General features: G+C 43.7%; 1 protein-coding gene across 1 annotated transcript; it reads left to right on the forward strand.

Moving 5' to 3' along the window:
* The first annotated feature begins 431 nt into the window (after positions 1–431).
* LOC137596549 (mediator of RNA polymerase II transcription subunit 13-like) lies at positions 432–19075 on the forward strand. The gene is made up of 30 exons (XM_068317189.1): positions 432–1269; positions 1988–2222; positions 3103–3271; positions 6213–6358; positions 6468–6665; positions 7040–7234; positions 7334–7490; positions 7581–7688; positions 7778–8491; positions 8593–8809; positions 9483–9513; positions 9617–9738; positions 9855–9945; positions 10033–10229; positions 10306–10505; positions 10853–11742; positions 11837–12004; positions 12112–12335; positions 12446–12641; positions 12732–13074; positions 14049–14265; positions 15811–16002; positions 16107–16330; positions 16416–16558; positions 16632–16790; positions 16894–17076; positions 17168–17313; positions 17810–17974; positions 18199–18299; positions 18383–19075. Exons 1-30 carry the CDS (start codon positions 1204–1206, stop codon positions 18513–18515), a joined length of 6330 nt encoding a protein of 2109 aa, XP_068173290.1. The 5' UTR covers positions 432–1203; the 3' UTR covers positions 18516–19075.

The raw sequence follows: 19075 nt of genomic DNA on the forward strand, positions 1-19075 counted from the left end.
AATAGTTTTTTTGTGCATAGTGCAGCTGAGATTCGTATGATCTAATCGCGCAATAATAACAGCTGGGATCATCATCTTTGTCTGCAAAACTTGACCTAGATAAGTTCATATATGCAGTAAAAGTCAATGCACATTGCAAAACCATGAGTGAGAGAATAACTCTTTTATTAAATCATGCTCAAAACAAACACATACAAAATAAATATGGAGGGTTTCCCGTTTTCTTGACACAGTCCGCTAATTTTGAAATATATTTAGCGACAACCAACACAGTGGAGTGACTACTGACTGTATGACAGATGCACCGGAGCTCTCATCTTGTGAGCTGTGAAGTCATAGAGCTACTTGAAGACGGATGACGCCCCCATTACCACAAATTGGCCAATAGGAGTTGAGAGGCAGAGTTGTCCTCCTGGCCGCCATTAAAGAATTCAATCCATGAACTGAAATAATGGAAATCTGCAGGACCCATGGATCAGACAGAGGAAAGTAGCAGATGAGTAGACGCACTTATTTAGCATTTCATCTCTTTAAGGAGTAGTTTTACTATGACGGACCACTGTGATGGTTTTAGTAAAAAGGAGGGTGGTGTAGATATTTGTTTTATTTAGCTAACAAGCTAGCGTTGGAGCTCTGGTATGTTAGCTTTTGTGCTAGCAGGCTAGGAGAGATCAGGGGGAGGGGAGAGTTCCTTTGCTTTGAAATTGTTTCAGATCGGCTAGCTGCCATTAGCATTAGCCGACCAGGGACTGGAGCTTTTTGAGGTGAAGTTTTTTTTAGTCTTCAGGCTCGTATGCTCTATTGCGCAGATAACTTTTCTGGTGTTTGGTTTAACGGCAGTTCGGGGTCATATTACATCGGCTAATCGTAATTGGTGTTAAAGGTAATGTAGCAACAAGCTTGTGGCTAACCAGATCAGACAATACATTTCAGACAGGATTGATGAGTCGAATAGCTAGAAGCCTGCATTTGACGCTATTTGGCTGCTTGTCTAACGTTAGCTCGGGGACCGTGCTGGTGGCTGCTAGCGCCGGGTAGAAGTTAAATGTTTAACTAGCAGGAGCTAGCTGTGTTTAGCAAGTTGGTCAGCGCTTTAACGGGATCATTACTGCCGAACGTCGCTTCGCCAGCGAGTTAGATCAGCTTTGTCACCGAAGGTGATTGAGACGATGGACTTTAACGTTACAACCATACAGTGAAAGGATGACTTCGTGCTTTGTACCCAACGGGGCCAGTTTGGAGGATTGCCACTCAAACCTCTTCTGCCTGGTAAGTGTCTCTGTTGCTCGCTAGCGTTAGCAATGATACCGAAAGGCCAGAAAGCCATTTTGGCTAATCAGGCAACAAGCTTTGTAACGTCAGTTGCAGACTGTCGTGAAGGCATTGGGCCTGCGACTTGCAAAATCGTGATCTCACGTTAAGCTAACTTTAATAACACTGATCAAACGCATGCTATAAGCTAATGACGTTGATCGATTTGTATTGAAATGACAGTATTGCGTGTTTGCATTGATTAATTACTGACGTTACTAACGACTGTTAGCATTGGTGCCATGGTAGTAGCAGGTCGGGCCAAAAGGGGTATATTCCGTAGCTGTCAGGAACACAAAGACTTAGATTCGCTTGTCACTGTATGGTAATTCATTCCTAAATATGTTACACAAAGAGTCATTATTTCTGTCAAAACTGAGCCATTAAGTTAGATTTTACAGTGACTTGCAGTGGTAAGACACCATTAGGTAATACTTTGAACGTAAAAATAGCATGTGACTGAAATTTACAGATTCTTCTGGACAAATTTTCGCAAAACTTTCAAGAATATTCTAGTTTCATATTTCAATTATCTTGTTTAAAGTGATTTTCTGTGTGACAGGACAAGGAGCCTTCACTTTTACACATCTATAGGTGAAGAGGAAGAAATACATACTGACTTATCCAAACTTATGATTGTTGATTAATTGTAATTTTTTTTTCTCCTTCTTTTAAGGCGGATTTGACTGGAATAAAATGGCGTCGTTTTGTGTGGCAAGGACCGACCTCTTCGCCCATCCTATTCCCTGTGACTGAGGAAGACCCTATCCTATGTAGTTTCAGCCGATGCCTGGCGGCAGACGTGCTGAGTGTGTGGAGAAGACATCACACCCCTGGTCGCAGAGAGCTCTGGCTTTTCTGGTGGGGGGATGATCCTAGTTTTGCAGAGCTTATCCATAATGAGCTCTCAAGTAAGTGCATTTAACATGTCTTGTCTTCTGCAGCTCAAAATGAGACAAATATCCACAAAATAGAACGTTCTCCTTTGTTCGTTTTGTTGAATCAGTCATGTAATTTTTGATGGTATCGAGCAGCTACTGTCTAGAGTTACTGTATTGACACAAAATTGTATGTGAAATTGGTTAGATTTGGGGGGATTGTACATGCTTGAACATGTTCTGTGATGATGAGGACATCTAGTTTAAACTGCAGTAAAGAGTTTTAACGTCACTGATTTGTTGCCAACATGTGTTTCATAGTCTCTTAAAGCCTGTGGAATACATTGGCTCTCAGCCACAGAGGCACAGAATTGTATGGTAGCATAAGAGCAAGTTATTCTGCGTCGTTGTCAGTTACGTTTTCTTGAATTTTCCCAGTGTTTTTTTTTTCTTTCTACATTTTCTCATTGTGTAACAAAGATGTTCTTTAGTCACGTATTCTGTCTCAACTAGAATCAAGAGTTACTTAAAGACAACACAGATTGGTCGGGACAGAGACAGAACATTTACAAATATCCGTGCAGAACTACAGAGACATATGGGAGGTTTTAGTTTTGAGTTGTAAAATTGAGTCGGACTAATATCGACGAGAAGGCTTCAGATGCAAATTCAGGACTTTTCAAAATGTTTCTGCATGTTTGAGCAAAATAGTACATTTTCTGTCAGACTTAAGGGCTGATTTATTGTCTTTTTGTTATTACCGTATATTATTAACAGTCATTTAAATATCAAGCCAAGTCTCTATTTGTTCGGCATATCAATTTATTACACCACAGTTTACAGGTACTGTTTTTTCTAATCGGATGAGTGAAAGGCATGGTTTTTACAAAATGTAATTCTGCCTTGGTTTCAGGTGAGGAAGATGGCGAGTGGGAGAGTGGCCTGTCCTATGAGTGTCGAACACTCTTGTTCAAGGCCATCCATAACCTGCTGGAGCGCTGTCTGATGAACCGTGACTTTGTCCGCATTGGCAAGTGGTTTGTTAAGCCATACCAGAAGGAGGAGAAGACCATTAATAAAAGGTTTGTTACATGTACCAGTAACAGACAACAAAGTTATGACATGCAGCAAATGATCAACTTAAAGCCCACAGTCAGCTAATGATTGGGTCACATGGAAAAATGGGTGTTTTCTCTTCGGATGAGCAAGGATGACCTGCACAACAACTACTGTGTTGTTTTTCTCTTGTTTCTGGTTGTCCGTGACTTACCTGCTCACTCAGTTTATATTTTCACTCAAGTCTATTTGTTTGCTGGATTTTTCATCATGATTAGGCAAAAGCTACAAAATAGATTTCCACTTAAATAAATTGGCAGGATGGAAATCTGTCCAGAACAGAACCGTTTATGTGCAGGATATATTTTTTTAACTTAAACATTGTGACATAGGGCATCTTCTGATTTTCTTAAATTTGTCAATAATGTAAGCGTCGAATCACCCCATAAGGTACGAATCAGGCATGTTATGGAAATTTGTGTATACATATACCTTTGGACATGGATCACAATAGCGGCACAATAGAGACCCTTCTCTACAATACTTCTTTGTTTTTATATAATGGTGGAAGAATAATGTTAAAGTGTGTGGTTTTTAAAATAGCTCTCCATCTTAAGTGAGGAAATGAGGGGTGAGCTATAACAGCAGTGTCCTCATCTGGTTTGACGTCTTGGATAATCTTCCTTGAAATGCTTTGTAAATATTATATTAACATTCCAAAAAAACATAATTTACCTTGTTACCCGGATGTTGATCTCATTCTCTGCTCAGAGGCTAAAGAATTTGTGGACATTACAGTCTTCCCATTTCAAAACAGTTTTGTTTGATTGTCTTCTTTTTTTTTTGAGTGAGTTGCTAACTGCTGCTGGTCTTCATTTGCACCTCACACATGAGACATCCTCAAAACTTCATACCCCCTTCTTGGTTTTGGTCCCTACGCATACACAAATCTGCCGTTCTGCACTATTACTACCCCAACAGACATCAGACGTGGAACTACACAGACCACCATTTGTTAGGTTTATACAGGACATTGTGGAACAGTGGGCTCACCCTGAGTGTCCAATTTAGTGCTAGATCGCATTAAAATACGAATCTGCCATATTTAAATATGTTTTCATCGGGGATAGTCTGTCCTGGAATTTATAGTTACATGGAGTCTGGTTTTTGAATAAGCCATGGCGACTGTTGACGGAGGCGTGCGCTCAAGCGAGTGCCATATTAGTTCTTGTTTTGTTGGTGTTAAGCTGCTGCTAATGAGTCTCAATACTTTTAGCAGTTGATTTAGAATATTAAGTCTTTTAAAAAGAAGAGATTATGTAACCTGGATGGCCAGACAGCTTTGATGTGATCATTATTCTTAGGAGTTAAAAAAGGTCAGAGTCAGAAAGTAGTAATGGTCAGCTAAACTGAGGACAGCAAAATTTAACCACAGTATCCACCGTGAAGATACTACGCACCCATCTACGAAATGTTCATTTTACACTGAACTCAAGTTCATTTCAACACAGAAGAACCAGAACAATTGCTAAAACAAACATTGCTGCGGCACAAGACGCTGTGAGCTTGTGCTGAAGGGCTAAACAGGACGTGTTTGTGTGGAACAATGTGTGAAGCAGTATGATAATGTCAAAGGCAGATCATCGTGTTTGAGTGCTGCCGTGTCATTGGACAGAGTTTAACACAGTTTAATTTTTTTTTTTTTTTTTTTTAACATTTTCACATGACATTCAGTTGGAGAAGTGCGACACTTTCTGGGAATGAGACGTCATCGTCTTATTGAGAAAAGTGACAAATGCACACAAGTCTTCCACTGAGCTGTGTAACAAAGATCCTGACGTGTTCAGTGTGTACTCGCTGCCCCGATTCGACTCCCTGTCAAATGCTGTATTTGCCAAGTGCTTTCGAGTTCTATTGAAAACATTTCAAACAGATTCACGTTCGTAAAGCGAGAACTTCACAAGACTATTATGATGAATATTGTGATCTTTACTGGACATTTCAGGGAGGATCTGTGCAGCAGTGTTAACTCACCTCTGGGACATGAAAGGGGAGACATAGATTTACTGTTTCCCTTGTGTTTGAATGAGGAGGCCGCTGTATCCTGGAGTTCACTGACAAACTAATTTGAGCCTTTGCTGCTTGGCTGTGATCCAAGCTGACTTGTGCTTGATGTGGGCCCCTTTGGCTCATTTCCCTCCCGTTTGGCTTTGCAAGATTTTCTGAGACTTCTACCAGCTACTTTTGAGTTGTTGCATAAAAGAGGAGGTGATTTCTTGCTCATGGTGTTCTCCTACTGTTTATACATGAAGCTGTTTACAACTGTGTGTTGAGGTATCAGCATGGCACCTCTAACAGTGCAGTCTCGCTGTCCCCTGCCCTCTCTGGCTGGTAAACAGTACAGTCTTTGGAAAATGCTGAGTCTGCACTGTGGTTTTACAGCAACATGTCAACAAGTACTATTTTAGTGCATTTATGTTCCCAGCTTTCCTGAGGAAACTTGAAAATAAGTTTAAATATTATTTTAACATTTATGGGCCGCAATGTTCTCCCCATGTGTCATTTTGACTGGCGAATTTATTATTTCATTTTTTTAATTCTTTTTTATTATTGCAAGAAATTCTGTTAAAGGTCCAGATTGGCGTGTTTGTGTGTCATGTACATGCTCTGTCCGGAGATGGACAGGCCTAAATATCTTAGGCAGTGAATGTGACTTCAACTGAGCTTGAACTGGATCAGACTGCCCACCCAAATTATGCAGGACATTGTAATTTTATGTCGTCTCCACACATACACTGTAAGCCCTCTCCTAATCCATTTTAAATGATGTTTGTGAGTCCACTGTTAACCACGCCCACTTCAGGGGTTGACAAAACCTTCTAGCTGCTTTCTGTGAAGTTCAACTTGTTCTTCGGAAACAAATCTCAAAACACTGCACCTCTTTTTTGTCGTTATTTTTCCATGAAGCGAGCACCTGTCTTGTGCGTTCACCTTCTTCGTGCACGGTGACAGCAATGTGTGCACAAGTGTGGAAATTGCTCAGCATCAGCCTCTGCAACGACTGAGTGAGGAGCACCTCAGCCTCGTGCAGCAGAGCTCCAGCCCTCTCCAAGGTAGGAGCGGTGCTCACCATAAAAAGTCCAATCCATCTTCCTCTTTAAACCCATTTCCCCTGTGTGAAGACGTCCTTCGTAAGTATTGTAACCTCTCCTTGCTCTCCAGTCATCCTGAGTCCTTACGGCCTAAATGGGACACTCACCGGTCAGGCCTTCAAGATGTCAGACCACCCCACTCAGAAACTCATAGAAGAGTGGAGGCAGTTCTATCCCATCAGCCCCAATCCCAAGGATGTCCAGGAGGAGAAGATGGAAGATTCTGACTGGGAGGATGACTCTCTAGCAGCTGTGGAAGTCCTTGTCGGTAAGGCTTCTGAATGTTAAACCAGTTGTTGGTGGTTGGAACTTTGTGTTTCATGTACAGTGTCCAAGAGAAACTGACAAATACTTTTCATGTTGTGCTGTGACACAAAAATGTCCTCACTCTGGGACCTTATTTTACCTAGTCATGAATTTAAAAGATAGGTTGGTCATTCATCAGCACTTCAAGAGAAAAATCTCAACATTCCCTCTTCTTATTTGTTGCAAATCTTTCTTTGGCCCATGAAAAAACCTTCAGAGAACTGTAATGAGAATGCTGACAAATAAATCCATTTAAGTATCGGGGGGGGGGGGTCTGACCAAATCATTTCTCTACACTTGGATTTGTTGTAATAAATCATTTTGATTTTTCTGCAGCCGGAGTAAGGATGGTTTACCCTTCCTGCCTGGTCCTTCTCCCCCTGTTGGACCTCCCTGCTGTGGTTCCTCAGAGCTCAGCCAACACCTCAGGGAGCATGTGTGGTGCACAGCAGGGCCAGGCCCCTCACCGAGATCCTGCCATGTCCTCCGTCACTCTGACTCCTCCAACGTCACCAGAGGAGGCTCAGACTGGTAAGACTTTGAGCTGCACATTAACCAGAATTCAGTACATTTATCACCCTCAGATCCTGCATACTAACAGAACTTTTACTGTTTCTTTCTCTCTCATAGATTATCAGCCTGTCCAGAGGTGGCTGAAGTTGTCCTCGGCATCTGACAGTTACAGCTCTGACAATACTTTTCATGGGGGCAAAATCCCTCGCAGACTGGCCAGCCAGATGGTTGAGTCAGTATGGCAAGAGTATAACATTAACCGCACAGTGCACAAGTATGTTTGTCTCCTCTTCCACAAAACTATCGCTGTCAGTCAAAGTACATCTCTGCTGACTGAAACAATGTCTCGGCCCTTTCCCTATAGGAGGAAGTTTACAGCCTTGAGCAATGGGACCTGTGAGGAAGAATCTTATAACACTGGAATTTGGGATTTCGTTGAGCCCGCTCACAGACCACACTGCAACTGCTCAAGGTGTGTCAAATTGAATGCATTCAAAACCGACTTAAGTTCATTATGCAAAAGAAAGTATCTTACCTGCATTTTTTCCGCTCCTCAAACAGACATAAGAATCAGAAACAGCGATCCAGCACCACCTCAGGACACCTGCCTTCAGGCCAGCCTGCCCAGCCGGCCCCCAAGCACAAGCTGGGCGAGAAGCTTGAAAAGGGGGAGAAGCAGCAAAAGAGGCCGCAGACGCCTTTTCACCACCGCAACTCTGTGAGCGAGGAGCAGTCCCTGGAGCCCCAGAGCCAGAGGATCTGTTTACGACCACAGGAGGAGGGCTCGTATCCCAACCTGCACCACGTGGACACGGTACCCTCTAAAACCCCCACGCTGCACGCGCACTCCACCCCTGCAGACCTCGTCGGGTCTCCACCTCCCCCACCTCTAAGCCCACATCCCTGCGATCATGTGGAACGTGACATGACTCCAGGTGGAATGAAGAACTCGTCCACACCAATTCACCAACCGTTCTACCCGCCGTCAGTGGAGCCCTGTCTGTTGCCACAGAAGGGTTCGTCAGAGGAGTCTCAGATGGGGAACATGCCTATGCATCTGCCCTTCCCTCCAGCCTACAGTGAAACCTTGGAACCAACCATTTTTGTGGGCTCGGCCATCACCCCCAGCGAAGATTCCACCCATAACCCCTGGAAGTATTTCAACCTGCCTAGAAAGAAGGCGTCAAGTTTCCTGACACCGGCGCTACCTGTGGATAAAACAAGAGATGATTCTGGGGGAGGTGCAGGAACAGAAAGTGTTGTGTCTGTCACTGAGTAAGTATTTCATCACTGCGTTAAAACAGAGTAACGCATTGTGTTTCGAACAGCAGACCTTTGTCTATCAGAGCATCTGTTCAAAGTCCCTCTCCTCTCAGGTTGATGTCTAGCACCACACATCCCCTGAAGGTGTCCCAAGAGCTGGTAAAGACTTACACCCAGCGGAGAAACAGCCATCTGGTGTCTGCCATGGGGGACGGAGAACAAAATGAGGAGCCTGACCCTTATGCCTTCATAGAGGGCGATGAGGAGTTCAGCTTCACTGAAAAGAAAGACAAGCTTGGGGCTGAGAGAGAAGGCAACAAGAAACACAAGGTGGGTTCCTGACAAAGTGTTAATGTCATCACTGGAGTCTGCTAACATCTGCTACCATTTCCTGACTCAAGTCAAAATGGGATACTTGGGTACCAAAAGTCAGCAACAGATGATGCTCCTATATCAGGATTATATACAGTTTTGGAAATGTCTTCTTCTTTTTTTCTCCCCCAATGTGCTTGTATTTGTTATGTTTTGGTTGGGGGTCATTTAGCATCCTAGAAGTTATGTTTTAAAATGTTTGGTCTCAAATGTTTCAAGTACAAGTACCGAACGTTTTGTGGCGGAATCTCACTGATATGATATATATTTCAGGAATCCTCAGTGATCACAGTGTTCCAATATATTTGTGAGATTCAAGACATACAAGTTGAATATTTGGGAGCAGTTTTTTATTTGGCTGTTACATATTTGTTAAGTTATTTACAGTGATTTAGCAGCAAATAAGATGGTTTGTTCCGGTCAGTCATAATAATGGTGTCAATTACAAGTGTTTACACTCTGGTGCACAGTGGACCGCTCGTAATTAGATACCTCAAATGTGTTTATTTTAGATGAGGTTTAGTAACCTCGTCTAAAAAGGTGCAAATGTCAGCCTTTTTCCCTATAAATGATTTACATATTTTTGCAAAGCCAAATTAATACCTGTGTTTTATTTCTTTTTTATACCCAGGGAGATGAAGGACCCGAAACATCAGGAGATGGTGAGGATGCTTTTGCTTGTATTCTCTTTTTGTTAATTTGGATTTAAGGAGTGAGAGTTGAGTAAAATGGTGCTGTAATAAAGTTCTCCTCTTAAATCTCTAGATGCTCAGGGTCCATCCGGGAATAAGCCTTCAGCATCAACCAGCTTAATCCATGAGAACGATTTGGCTGTTTCTTACAGCGACCTGGATAAAATTTTCAATTCAGATGAGGATGAGCTAGCAGTAAGTACAATAGTGTGTTGAATGAAATCTTTAACCAAAGGTTTTAGCTCCTGATGTAGGTTGTTAAAAAACTGATGATGTGTCAAACATAGTTTTGCATTTCCCTGTTTTCACAGCCTGGATCTAAAAGAGCTGGACTTGGTACTGATGACAAGTTTGTCTGTAAAGAAGCAAAATCAGCCACAACGGACCCTCTGTCTTGTATAAGTAAGGAGACAAAACATCAGTTAATCCGTTTGTATTAAAACTATTATGTCTAAGAGGAAGTAATAATTTTTAATGACATGTCTGTAGGCTCAGCAGACCTGCACCAAATGTTTCCCACCCCGCCATCCCTGGAACAGCAGGGATATTCTCCTATGAACTCTGGCAGCAAAGACAGCTTGGAAACTGGGGCAGGCCTCACCTTGTTGGATGGCAGCCAGCTCAACAACCACTTCAAGATGGAGGTAGAGGAGGGATTCTGCAGCCCAAAGCCATCTGAGATAAAGGTATGACTTGTCACAGCCCTGAGAATGAAAAGTGTAGCTACTTCATTTTTCACCATTTTGTTTAATTTGCCTTCAGGACTTCTCCTTTGTATACAAGCCGGAGACGAGCCAGTTATTTACCGGCTGTTCCATGTACGCCCCCCTGAAGATACTGCCCAGCCAGTGTTTGTTGCCCATCAAACTGCCAGACGATTGCGTGTACACGCCCAGCTGGACCCTGGGCAAAATGGAACTGATGCCTCCAGTGACAAATGTCAATCTCCTCGCCAAAGATGGGTTTGTACATTTAAAGTCATCTGTGGACCAGTGGTGTCTTTCACTGGCAGACAGGGCTCCTCTATGATCATCAGTTTAATTTAATGATTAATCAGTTTCATTAATGAAACGTTACTCACTGTACGTATTCCTGTAACAGGTAATAAGTTTGAAACCCGAGTCAGAAAGTTTAAGTTTTTAATTATTATCAGAATTGTTTCATGAAAAGTGAAAAATGCCCCAATGAATAGTGCACAGGAGTCTTACGAGTAATAAAAATCTCAAGTTTAGGAAAATTATGTTAATGCATCTTATTTTGAATTTCTCTTGAAATTGCATGGTCATAAACATGAGTGTTTTTCTTACAGTAATATCCCCAGTGTGGAGCCAGACTATAGCCAGACCTACACCCCTCAGACACACACGCCCTTCATGTCCAGCAGTGCCCCTCCTAGCAACAGCGGCACCGGAATCCTGCCCTCCCCTGCCACGCCCCGGTTCTCTGTACCCACACCACGCACTCCAAGGACTCCACGGACTCCACGCGGTCCATCAAGTGTCCAGGGCTCGCTCAAATACGACAACTCTGACCTTTATTCGCCCGCCTCCACTGCCTCCACCTGCCGACCACTCAGCTCTGTTGAGCCGGCCACCGTACCCTCGATCCCCGAGGCCCACAGTCTATACGTCACCCTCATACTCTCAGAGTCAGTCATGAACCTCTTCAAGGACTGCAACTTTGACAGCTGCTGTGTGTGCGTGTGCAACATGAACATCAGAGGAGCCGATGTAGGCGTGTACCTTAAGGACAACGGCGAGGCCCAGTACCCCTGCACTTGCGGCTTCAGCGCCGTCGCGAACCGACGCTTCGGCCAGTCTGCCGGATTGTTTTTGGAAGACGAACTTGACGTGGTGGGGCGAGGCTCCGACTCCAGTCGGGACACAGAGCGGTGTTACGAAGAGCTACGAGCTGCCACAGGAAACAAAGCAGGTTGCCCACTGGAGAAACCTCCAGATGAGTTAATCCTACTGCTGCAGGACCAGTGCACCAACCCATTCGCCCCGATGGCGGACGTTGAGTACCCTAAACCGAGCTCAGCCCCCAGTTCATTTCTGAGGGTGGAGGAGAGGGACTGTTACAATGACTGCTACATGGCACTGGAGCACGGCAGGCAGTTCATGGACAACATGTCAGGAGGCAAAGTAGATGAAACACTAGTAAAAAGCACTTGTCTCCATCAGTGGCCAAAATGCAAATGTATGTATTTCAGCCTCACCATTTGTTTTTATTGAAGCTTTTTTTTTTTTTTTTTGCGGTTAAGGTAAGATGTTTTTTCTTTTCTTTCTTGCAGCAGCAGATATGAGCAAGCTGTTCTCTCAGGACATCCTGCGGGTGTTGCTGTCCCTCCAGCCTGTGCTGCAGGACGCCATTCAGAAGAAGAGGGGTTTGCGCTCTTGGGGCATTCAGGGACCGCTCACCTGGCAACAGTTCCACAAGATGGCCGGGAGGGGATCATATGGTACATGGAAAGCATTTGTTACCTCATCTGCATCTTATCATCATCATCAGTTTGATTTGGAAAGTACTGTACTGTGTTATTGAGCCATTTTTTTCTTTTTCCTACAGGTACAGACGAGTCCCCCGAGCCTCTGCCTATCCCCACCTTTTTAGTTGGTTACGAGTATGATTTTGTGGTGCTGTCCCCCTTCGGGTTGCCGTACTGGGAGAAGCTCCTTCTAGATCCTTTTGGTTCTCAGAGAGATGTGGGATACGTCGTTATCTGCCCAGAGAACGAAGGTCTAGTTTGCCGAACGAAGGCCTTCTTCAAAGACTTGAGTGCTATGTATGAGGTATGAGTGCTGTAGGACCGACGCACCCACAGAAGCAGTTTCCTGAAATGATGATTGATGAAGAGATTCACACAGGCTTATTTTCACATTCTCTCCCTTTGCGTGGACAGGCGTGCCAGCTGGGGCAACACAGGCCTATCTGTAAGAGTCATTCAGAGGGCATATTAAAGGTCGGCACCACAGAAGGAAGGAGCATAACAGAGCAGCCACTGAGTGACTGGTTCCTCAAGATGGCGGCCAAGGATGGAAACAATGAAGCCTTTAATAAGCTCAAACTCTTTGCGCAAGTGTGCCGCTATGATCTAGGTAACTTTGAATGGGACAGACCAGTGTTATTCAGGTCAAATGGTTTGACAAAATTCTAATCTTCTTTTTTTACCTGATCACTTCTTTCAGCTCCATACCTGTCGGAGCAGTCTCTAGATAGCTCTCTATTGTCCCAGCGTAACCCCGTTGCAGTCGCCTCCTCCCAGACCTCGAGCACCTCCTCAGGATCCCTGAGCTCTAACGCTACCGGCACGGGCCAAGCCACCTCTCCCTCCTCTTCCTCCTCCAGCTCCCAGAACGTCGGAGGAACGGCTTCAACCAAGCCGAACTCTTACTCATCCTTTGGGACGGCGGGTTTGCAGGGTGGCTCATCTCAGAATGGATCCCAGTCAAACCCACAGGCTGCCGGGGGGCTAGCGGAGAACGGGCCATCTGCCAGTCAGTCTCAAGGGTCCAGCGAGGCGCCAGAAAGGTGGGGCGTTACTGCGATAGTCATTTATAGACAGTTAATAATCCAGGCTACTACTACATATATTTTTGCTATACCGCTCCTGGGGAGTTGTTTAGTTTAAATCTTAGCTAATGGACATGGTCTGATTTTTCCTTTGTAATTTGTAGTCAAACAAAGCCTCTCCAGATCTGGTGTACATGCACTCATCCTGCTAAAACCATCTTTGTGTTAGTTATTTTAAGCTGCTGCAGACATCACAGTTCAGCAGAGACAGTTGCCCTTCATGCGTATCATCCAGGGGTGCGTGCGTGACTACAGTACACCGTGTAACATCCAGTCATCAAGTGTTGCTGTTGCCACAGTGACAGCTGGGCTACAAGACAAACAGATGGAAATTTGTTGTGGATGTTGACTGAGAAAAGAAATTTTAATTTTGAGTTGGCTGACAGAACAAAATGATTGCAGTGCAAGCAATCAAACAGTGCCAGTGTTTGATATCATGTTGGCTAGACTGTTAAAAAAAAGAAAAAAAGAATGTTTGAAACTAAAATTTATTAATACAAAAATATATCAATTGTGAAACTTCAAAAAAATGATTTAGAACACAGATAATAATAATAAATACTGCTCTTATTGTGTCAAGTGATATATTTTCATAAGAGTTTAATGATTTACATGAACTTGGCCAACTGACGACAGTAATGTTACACGCAGCACAGAATACTGATCAAAATCCAATGTCAGGAGAGAAAGCCTGGAAATGTTTGTAGTTTTCATTAAACTGATGAATTTCATGGAAAGACAATTCAGAACGATGAATTGCCTTTGTGAGAAGACTGTTGTTTTCTTGACTTCCTCAAACTTGGGTGGGAGGTGGGTGTCAGATGTTTTGAGGAAATTGTGATGAAATTCCACTGAATTGATCATTTCACTATATTGTATGGTGGCCATCAGCTTGTGCGTTTTGAAAGCCGCTGTCTACCTTTTCTCAACAGTACAATGGAGAGAGACAAAGTGGGGAAGCCCACAGATGGGGAGTCCCACGCCGTTTCTTACCCGCCTGCCATTGTGGTGTACATCGTCGACCCCTTCAGCTATGAAGATGTGGACAGAGAGGTCCACTCCAGTACCTACACGCTGGGCTTGCTGCGCTGCTACCTGGAGATGCTCCAGTTCCTGCCTGCTCGCATCAGAAATGCTGTGTCGGTCCAGGTACGGGCTGATTTTAGCTTCATTGTTTTTATTCATAAAGGTGTTCGAGGTTTACAGCTGGTTACCAGCAGGCACAAAAGGATATGAGAGGGAAATGACCTTGTTAACCCTTTCCTCCTTCACCCCACCTGCGGGCATGGTAATTCACGTAGCTCTCGTCTTCATTGTACCTCTATTTACCAGCAGATAACCGGAACTGGATGACAAATTTATCGTGTTTTTAGATACAAACTTTTTAGATACAAACTTATTTTACTGAAATTATTTGTTGACCAAATATTTTTGTGTGAAGGCAAAATATATTTGAAACAATAAAATTTTCTAAATTGCTTTTAATAATTACAATAATCCCTCGTTACTCACAATTAATGTATTCCAGGACCACCCGCAAAAAAATAAACTGTGATATAGCGACAAACTATTCTATTATTTACGGTAATTTAAACATTATTATATATGAAACATTAATATACTGATATTAAACCACCTTCAATCTGTATTACCTTTTTCCACACTCTGATAGACTGTTTCAAGCACCTTTAAGTGTTTAATACATGGAAGTGCGCTGCAATCCGTGAGTCTCGGAACGCAGCGCACTTCCAGAAGCTGTCAGCCAATAGCGTGCGCATACGGTATCACGTGACTGCCTACTAAAAATCCGCCATATAGTGAAGCCGGGTATCTTGAAGAGCGGATGTGTGAGGGATTACTGTATTTAAAATGATATGACTTTTTCTGAAGCCAGATGGACTCGGGGCACACGGGGGAAATCACGTCTAGGGCAGCAGCCCCAGATGGCTGTCGGAAGGGGGGGAAAGGGTTAACGGGTAGAGGTGGAAACGTGCACACCTGTGAGTAGTGACCTAAGATACTACCAAAGCTCGGTGATACTGCAGTAGCACATCCACACCACCAGGGCGGAATGCTTTCCTCTGGCACATTGATACAAACCTATCCGTGTGCACATCAGTCACATGGCAGGACGCGGTATGAACAGTATTAAAACATAATAGTCATTTGATTTGTTTGATTGATTAGACCCAGTGATCACAACGCAGCTGTCTGAGATGGCAAAAGATCATGACTTTATTGCATTAATGAAAGTTCATATTTCTTTCTAGTAAATGAAGTAGTGTTACAATTAAAACAACATATTTGTGTAACCTTGTGTTTGGTCATTAATTATTAACAAGCCACTATGCAGGGATTTATTGTGAGATTACTCATGCAGTGGTTCTTGTGGGACATCATTCATGTCACCCTAGACAAAGGAAACTAACTCACTAATAAAATAAATGACAATGTAGAAAAGATGGATAGAAACTTTTTCTTCACGACCATCATGTGTGTGATTTCTAGTCACGTTGCCAGTAAACAAAAACCAGCTGGTCATCCCTTTGGACGTCCCCTGGTTCCCCTCAGTTTCCAATCTGGAATTCAAAAAACAAACAGCGATGCTTATGTCCAACAAGGAGAAAATCTGTCCCCACTTTTTTTTTTTTTCAACATCAAAATAGCGTAACCTTTTCCTTTCTTTCCTGTCAGATCGTTCCATGCCAGTATCTGCTGCAGCCTGTGCACAGCGGGGAGCGTCACGTCTACGGCCAGCACCTCAAGTCGTTGGCCTTCTCTGTGTTCACTCATTGTCGCAGGCCTCTGCCCAACTCCACCAACTTCAAGGCCCTGACGGGCTTTGGTCCTGGTCTTGCTATCGACATGGCACTCAAGAACCCAGAGGTTAGTGTGTGGCTGAACTGGTGACTTCTGGTTTAAGTAAATAATTCGTCACAATGTGTTGTTGTGTCGTCTGCTGCTCCTTAACAAGTTTTCCCTTTGTGCAGAGACCTGAGTGTCTCCGTCTTTATACACCACCCTTCATTTTGGCTCCTGTGAAAGACAAGCAGACCGAGCTGGGGGAGACTTTCGGTGAGGCCTCGCAGAAGTACAACGTCCTGTTTGTTGGCTACTGTTTGTCCCACGACCAGCGCTGGCTGCTGGCCTCCTGCACCGACCAACATGGAGAACTGCTGGAGACCTGCATCATTAGCATTGATGTACCCAACAGGTACAAGAACAGATTCAAAAAAGTGTATCCGGCAGCAGCGCTTGTCCGATTTCTGATTTTAAGTATACTGTTGTTTCTGGCACAGGCCTCGGAGGAAAAAGGGCTCAGCCAGGCGAGTGGGCTTGCAGAAGCTGTGGGAGTGGTGTCTGAGCCTTGTGCAGGTGACATCGCTGCCATGGAGGGTGGTCATTGGGCGCCTTGGTAGAATGGGCCATGGCGAGCTTAGAGGTAAGTAGGTGTTTGTAGAGCACCTTCTCTCTGCACGCGTGGAACACAACATGTTCTCTTGTTTCTCTTCCAGACTGGAGTATTCTGCTGAGCAGGAGAAACTTGCAGTCTCTCAGTAAACGTCTGAAGGAGACATGTAGGATGTGTGGCATCTCCGCTGCTGACACTCCCAGCATCCTTAGCGCCTGTCTGGTTGCCATGGAGCCCCAGGGTTCTTTTGTAATCATGCCAGGTAAAAAAACTTTACATGGCTATTCAGTCTTTGGAACAGAGCACCTAATCTTTTAATTCTGACTCCAGATCTGATGACCTTTACTTCATTCTCTTCCCTGCAGATTCCGTCTCAACGGGTTCGGTGTTTGGACGCAGCACCACACTCAACATGCAAACGTCGCAACTGAGCACGCCTCAAGATACTTCGTGCACACACATTCTCGTGTTCCCCACCTCAGCGATGGTGCAGGTCAACACTAACACTACAGAGCCCATCGACATCAACTTCAATCCCATAAATCCTGGTACGTTTAAAAAAGGCGTTAGTATCTTCACAGAGAGATGTGGATCCACATATCTAGAGCAGTCCTCACATTTTTTTCTCTCTCTTTACAGATGGATCCGACGGAATGGGCATCTTCGACTTGTTTGACAATGACATGGTTGATCCAGATCTTATCAACATCCTCCCCAACTCGCCCACAACCTCCCCCGTTCACTCACCTGGCTCCCACTACCACCAGGGGGGAGATGGAAGCAAGGTCTGCCATCTGTTTACACCCCAGTCATGTCAATTTAAAACATCACCTACAGACTATAAGGATGATTTCACCACATATTTTCAGAAACAAATGAGCCAAAACAGTCCTATGCATCAATTTTGTGGTTTTAACCTTCAGAGAAAGGTGATGATTTTTGTTAATGTTCAATGGGGAAAAAACAATTTTGCTCATAGGTGAAGTCTGAAGGTTGAAACAAGAGGTTAGAAATTTCTAATTTGATTAAAAGCCCACTTTCAGTTGTGTCAAAGTGCTTGAAGGATGAGCTAACATCTCCTGGATGAAAAAATAATACTGTCCTTGATCTGAGTTCACATTGCAAAATCTTAAGTTGTGAAACATTCAATAATTGACATGTCCATTCAGATGTGATGTCGTAAACAACGTAACATTGGCAAAAAGAGACCATTTAAATCCAAAACTGTTCAAAAGCAGAACTTTTGGTTTTAAATTTCATTGATTTTTTTCTGTCCTGCAGGGTCAAAGTGCAGACCGTATGGAATCCCACGAAGAGGCTCTGAACATCCTGCAGCAGCCAATGGCTCTGGGCTACTTTGTTTCAACAGCCAAAGCTGGACCACTGCCCGACTGGTTCTGGTCTGCCTGCCCTCAGGCCCGTAACCAGTGCCCTCTCTTCCTAAAGGTACGTCAGTACTTGTACGTGTGACATTTTGAAATGTTGAGTCAGAAATAACCAACGAACTCAAAGATATGTTACAATCCAGGTATTTTTTTTTAATCACACAGAATGATGATTATTTAAATGTCTTCCATACGTGGGTATCTTTGGTAACCGGACAGTAGCGGAAGTTCAAATTGAATCTGAAGGCCTGGATCTAATTTGTCTCCCATCTCATCCTCAACCAGGCCTCGCTGCACCTGCATGTGTCTTCTGTCCAATCAGACGAGCTTCTCCACAGTAAACACTCCCACCCGCTGGACTCTAATCACACCTCTGATGTGCTCAGGTAAGCTTATCACCACTGACCAACTCTAATGTGAGAGAGGCGCCTGCTGTATTAAGATTCTGTGTCTCCATTCTCCATCACAGATTCGTTCTGGAGCAATACAACGCCCTCTCCTGGCTCACATGCGACCCTGCAACCCAGGACCGACGCTCCTGTCTGCCCGTTCACTTTGTGGTGCTCACCCAGATGTACAATTTTATCATGAACATGCTCTGAACTTGAACTGGGTCAAACTGAGATCTGTTTGGATGGATAGCTAGGTCAAATCATGGACTTCCTGCCACAAAGGATCCCTGACATTCAAAAAGGACCTCACACTCCGTCAGGGCAAATGTCCTCTTCCTCCTCTTCCTCCTTCCTAGTTTATCTTACACAACAGTGACTGGCTGGAGTTTTTCAATCAATCGGATGCCAAGAATCCACTTTAGCATTTTGGAAGATCAAGGGACATTTCATAAAGGAGAATAAATTGTCTTTTTAATGACTGTAGATTGCAATCTATGAAATTTTATCTTAATGAAATGCCTGCATATATTATTTATTGTAAGTTTTTAAATGTGGAATTTTTAATGCTTAATATCTTTTATATATTACAAATCCTAGAGGGTGTGTACATCTCACTGTAAAGGAATTGGTTTAAAAAGTGTAATTTTCTCAATTACAACATGGAAAAACCTGTTCAAGTGAATTTGCTGTAGATTGCTTTTAGAATATTATTTTTTCAAAGGGTACAAACCTTTTTATTGCCATGCTATGAAAATGAAGTAAAAGCTGGC

The sequence above is a fragment of the Antennarius striatus genome, chromosome 6 (genome assembly GCF_040054535.1).
Source record: "Antennarius striatus isolate MH-2024 chromosome 6, ASM4005453v1, whole genome shotgun sequence".
Classification (NCBI taxonomy): Eukaryota; Metazoa; Chordata; class Actinopteri; order Lophiiformes; family Antennariidae; genus Antennarius; species Antennarius striatus.

Bases quoted from the DNA above. Each gene is read 5' to 3' on its own strand.
- LOC137596549 (XM_068317189.1), top strand. From the start codon at position 1,204: ATGACTTCGTGCTTTGTACCCAACGGGGCCAGTTTGGAGGATTGCCAC. The intron at 10,506-10,852 runs GTTTGTACATTT...TTTTTCTTACAG, and splicing joins AATCTCCTCGCCAAAGATGG to TAATATCCCCAGTGTGGAGC. The intron at 17,314-17,809 runs GTCTGCCATCTG...TCTGTCCTGCAG, and splicing joins AGGGGGGAGATGGAAGCAAG to GGTCAAAGTGCAGACCGTAT.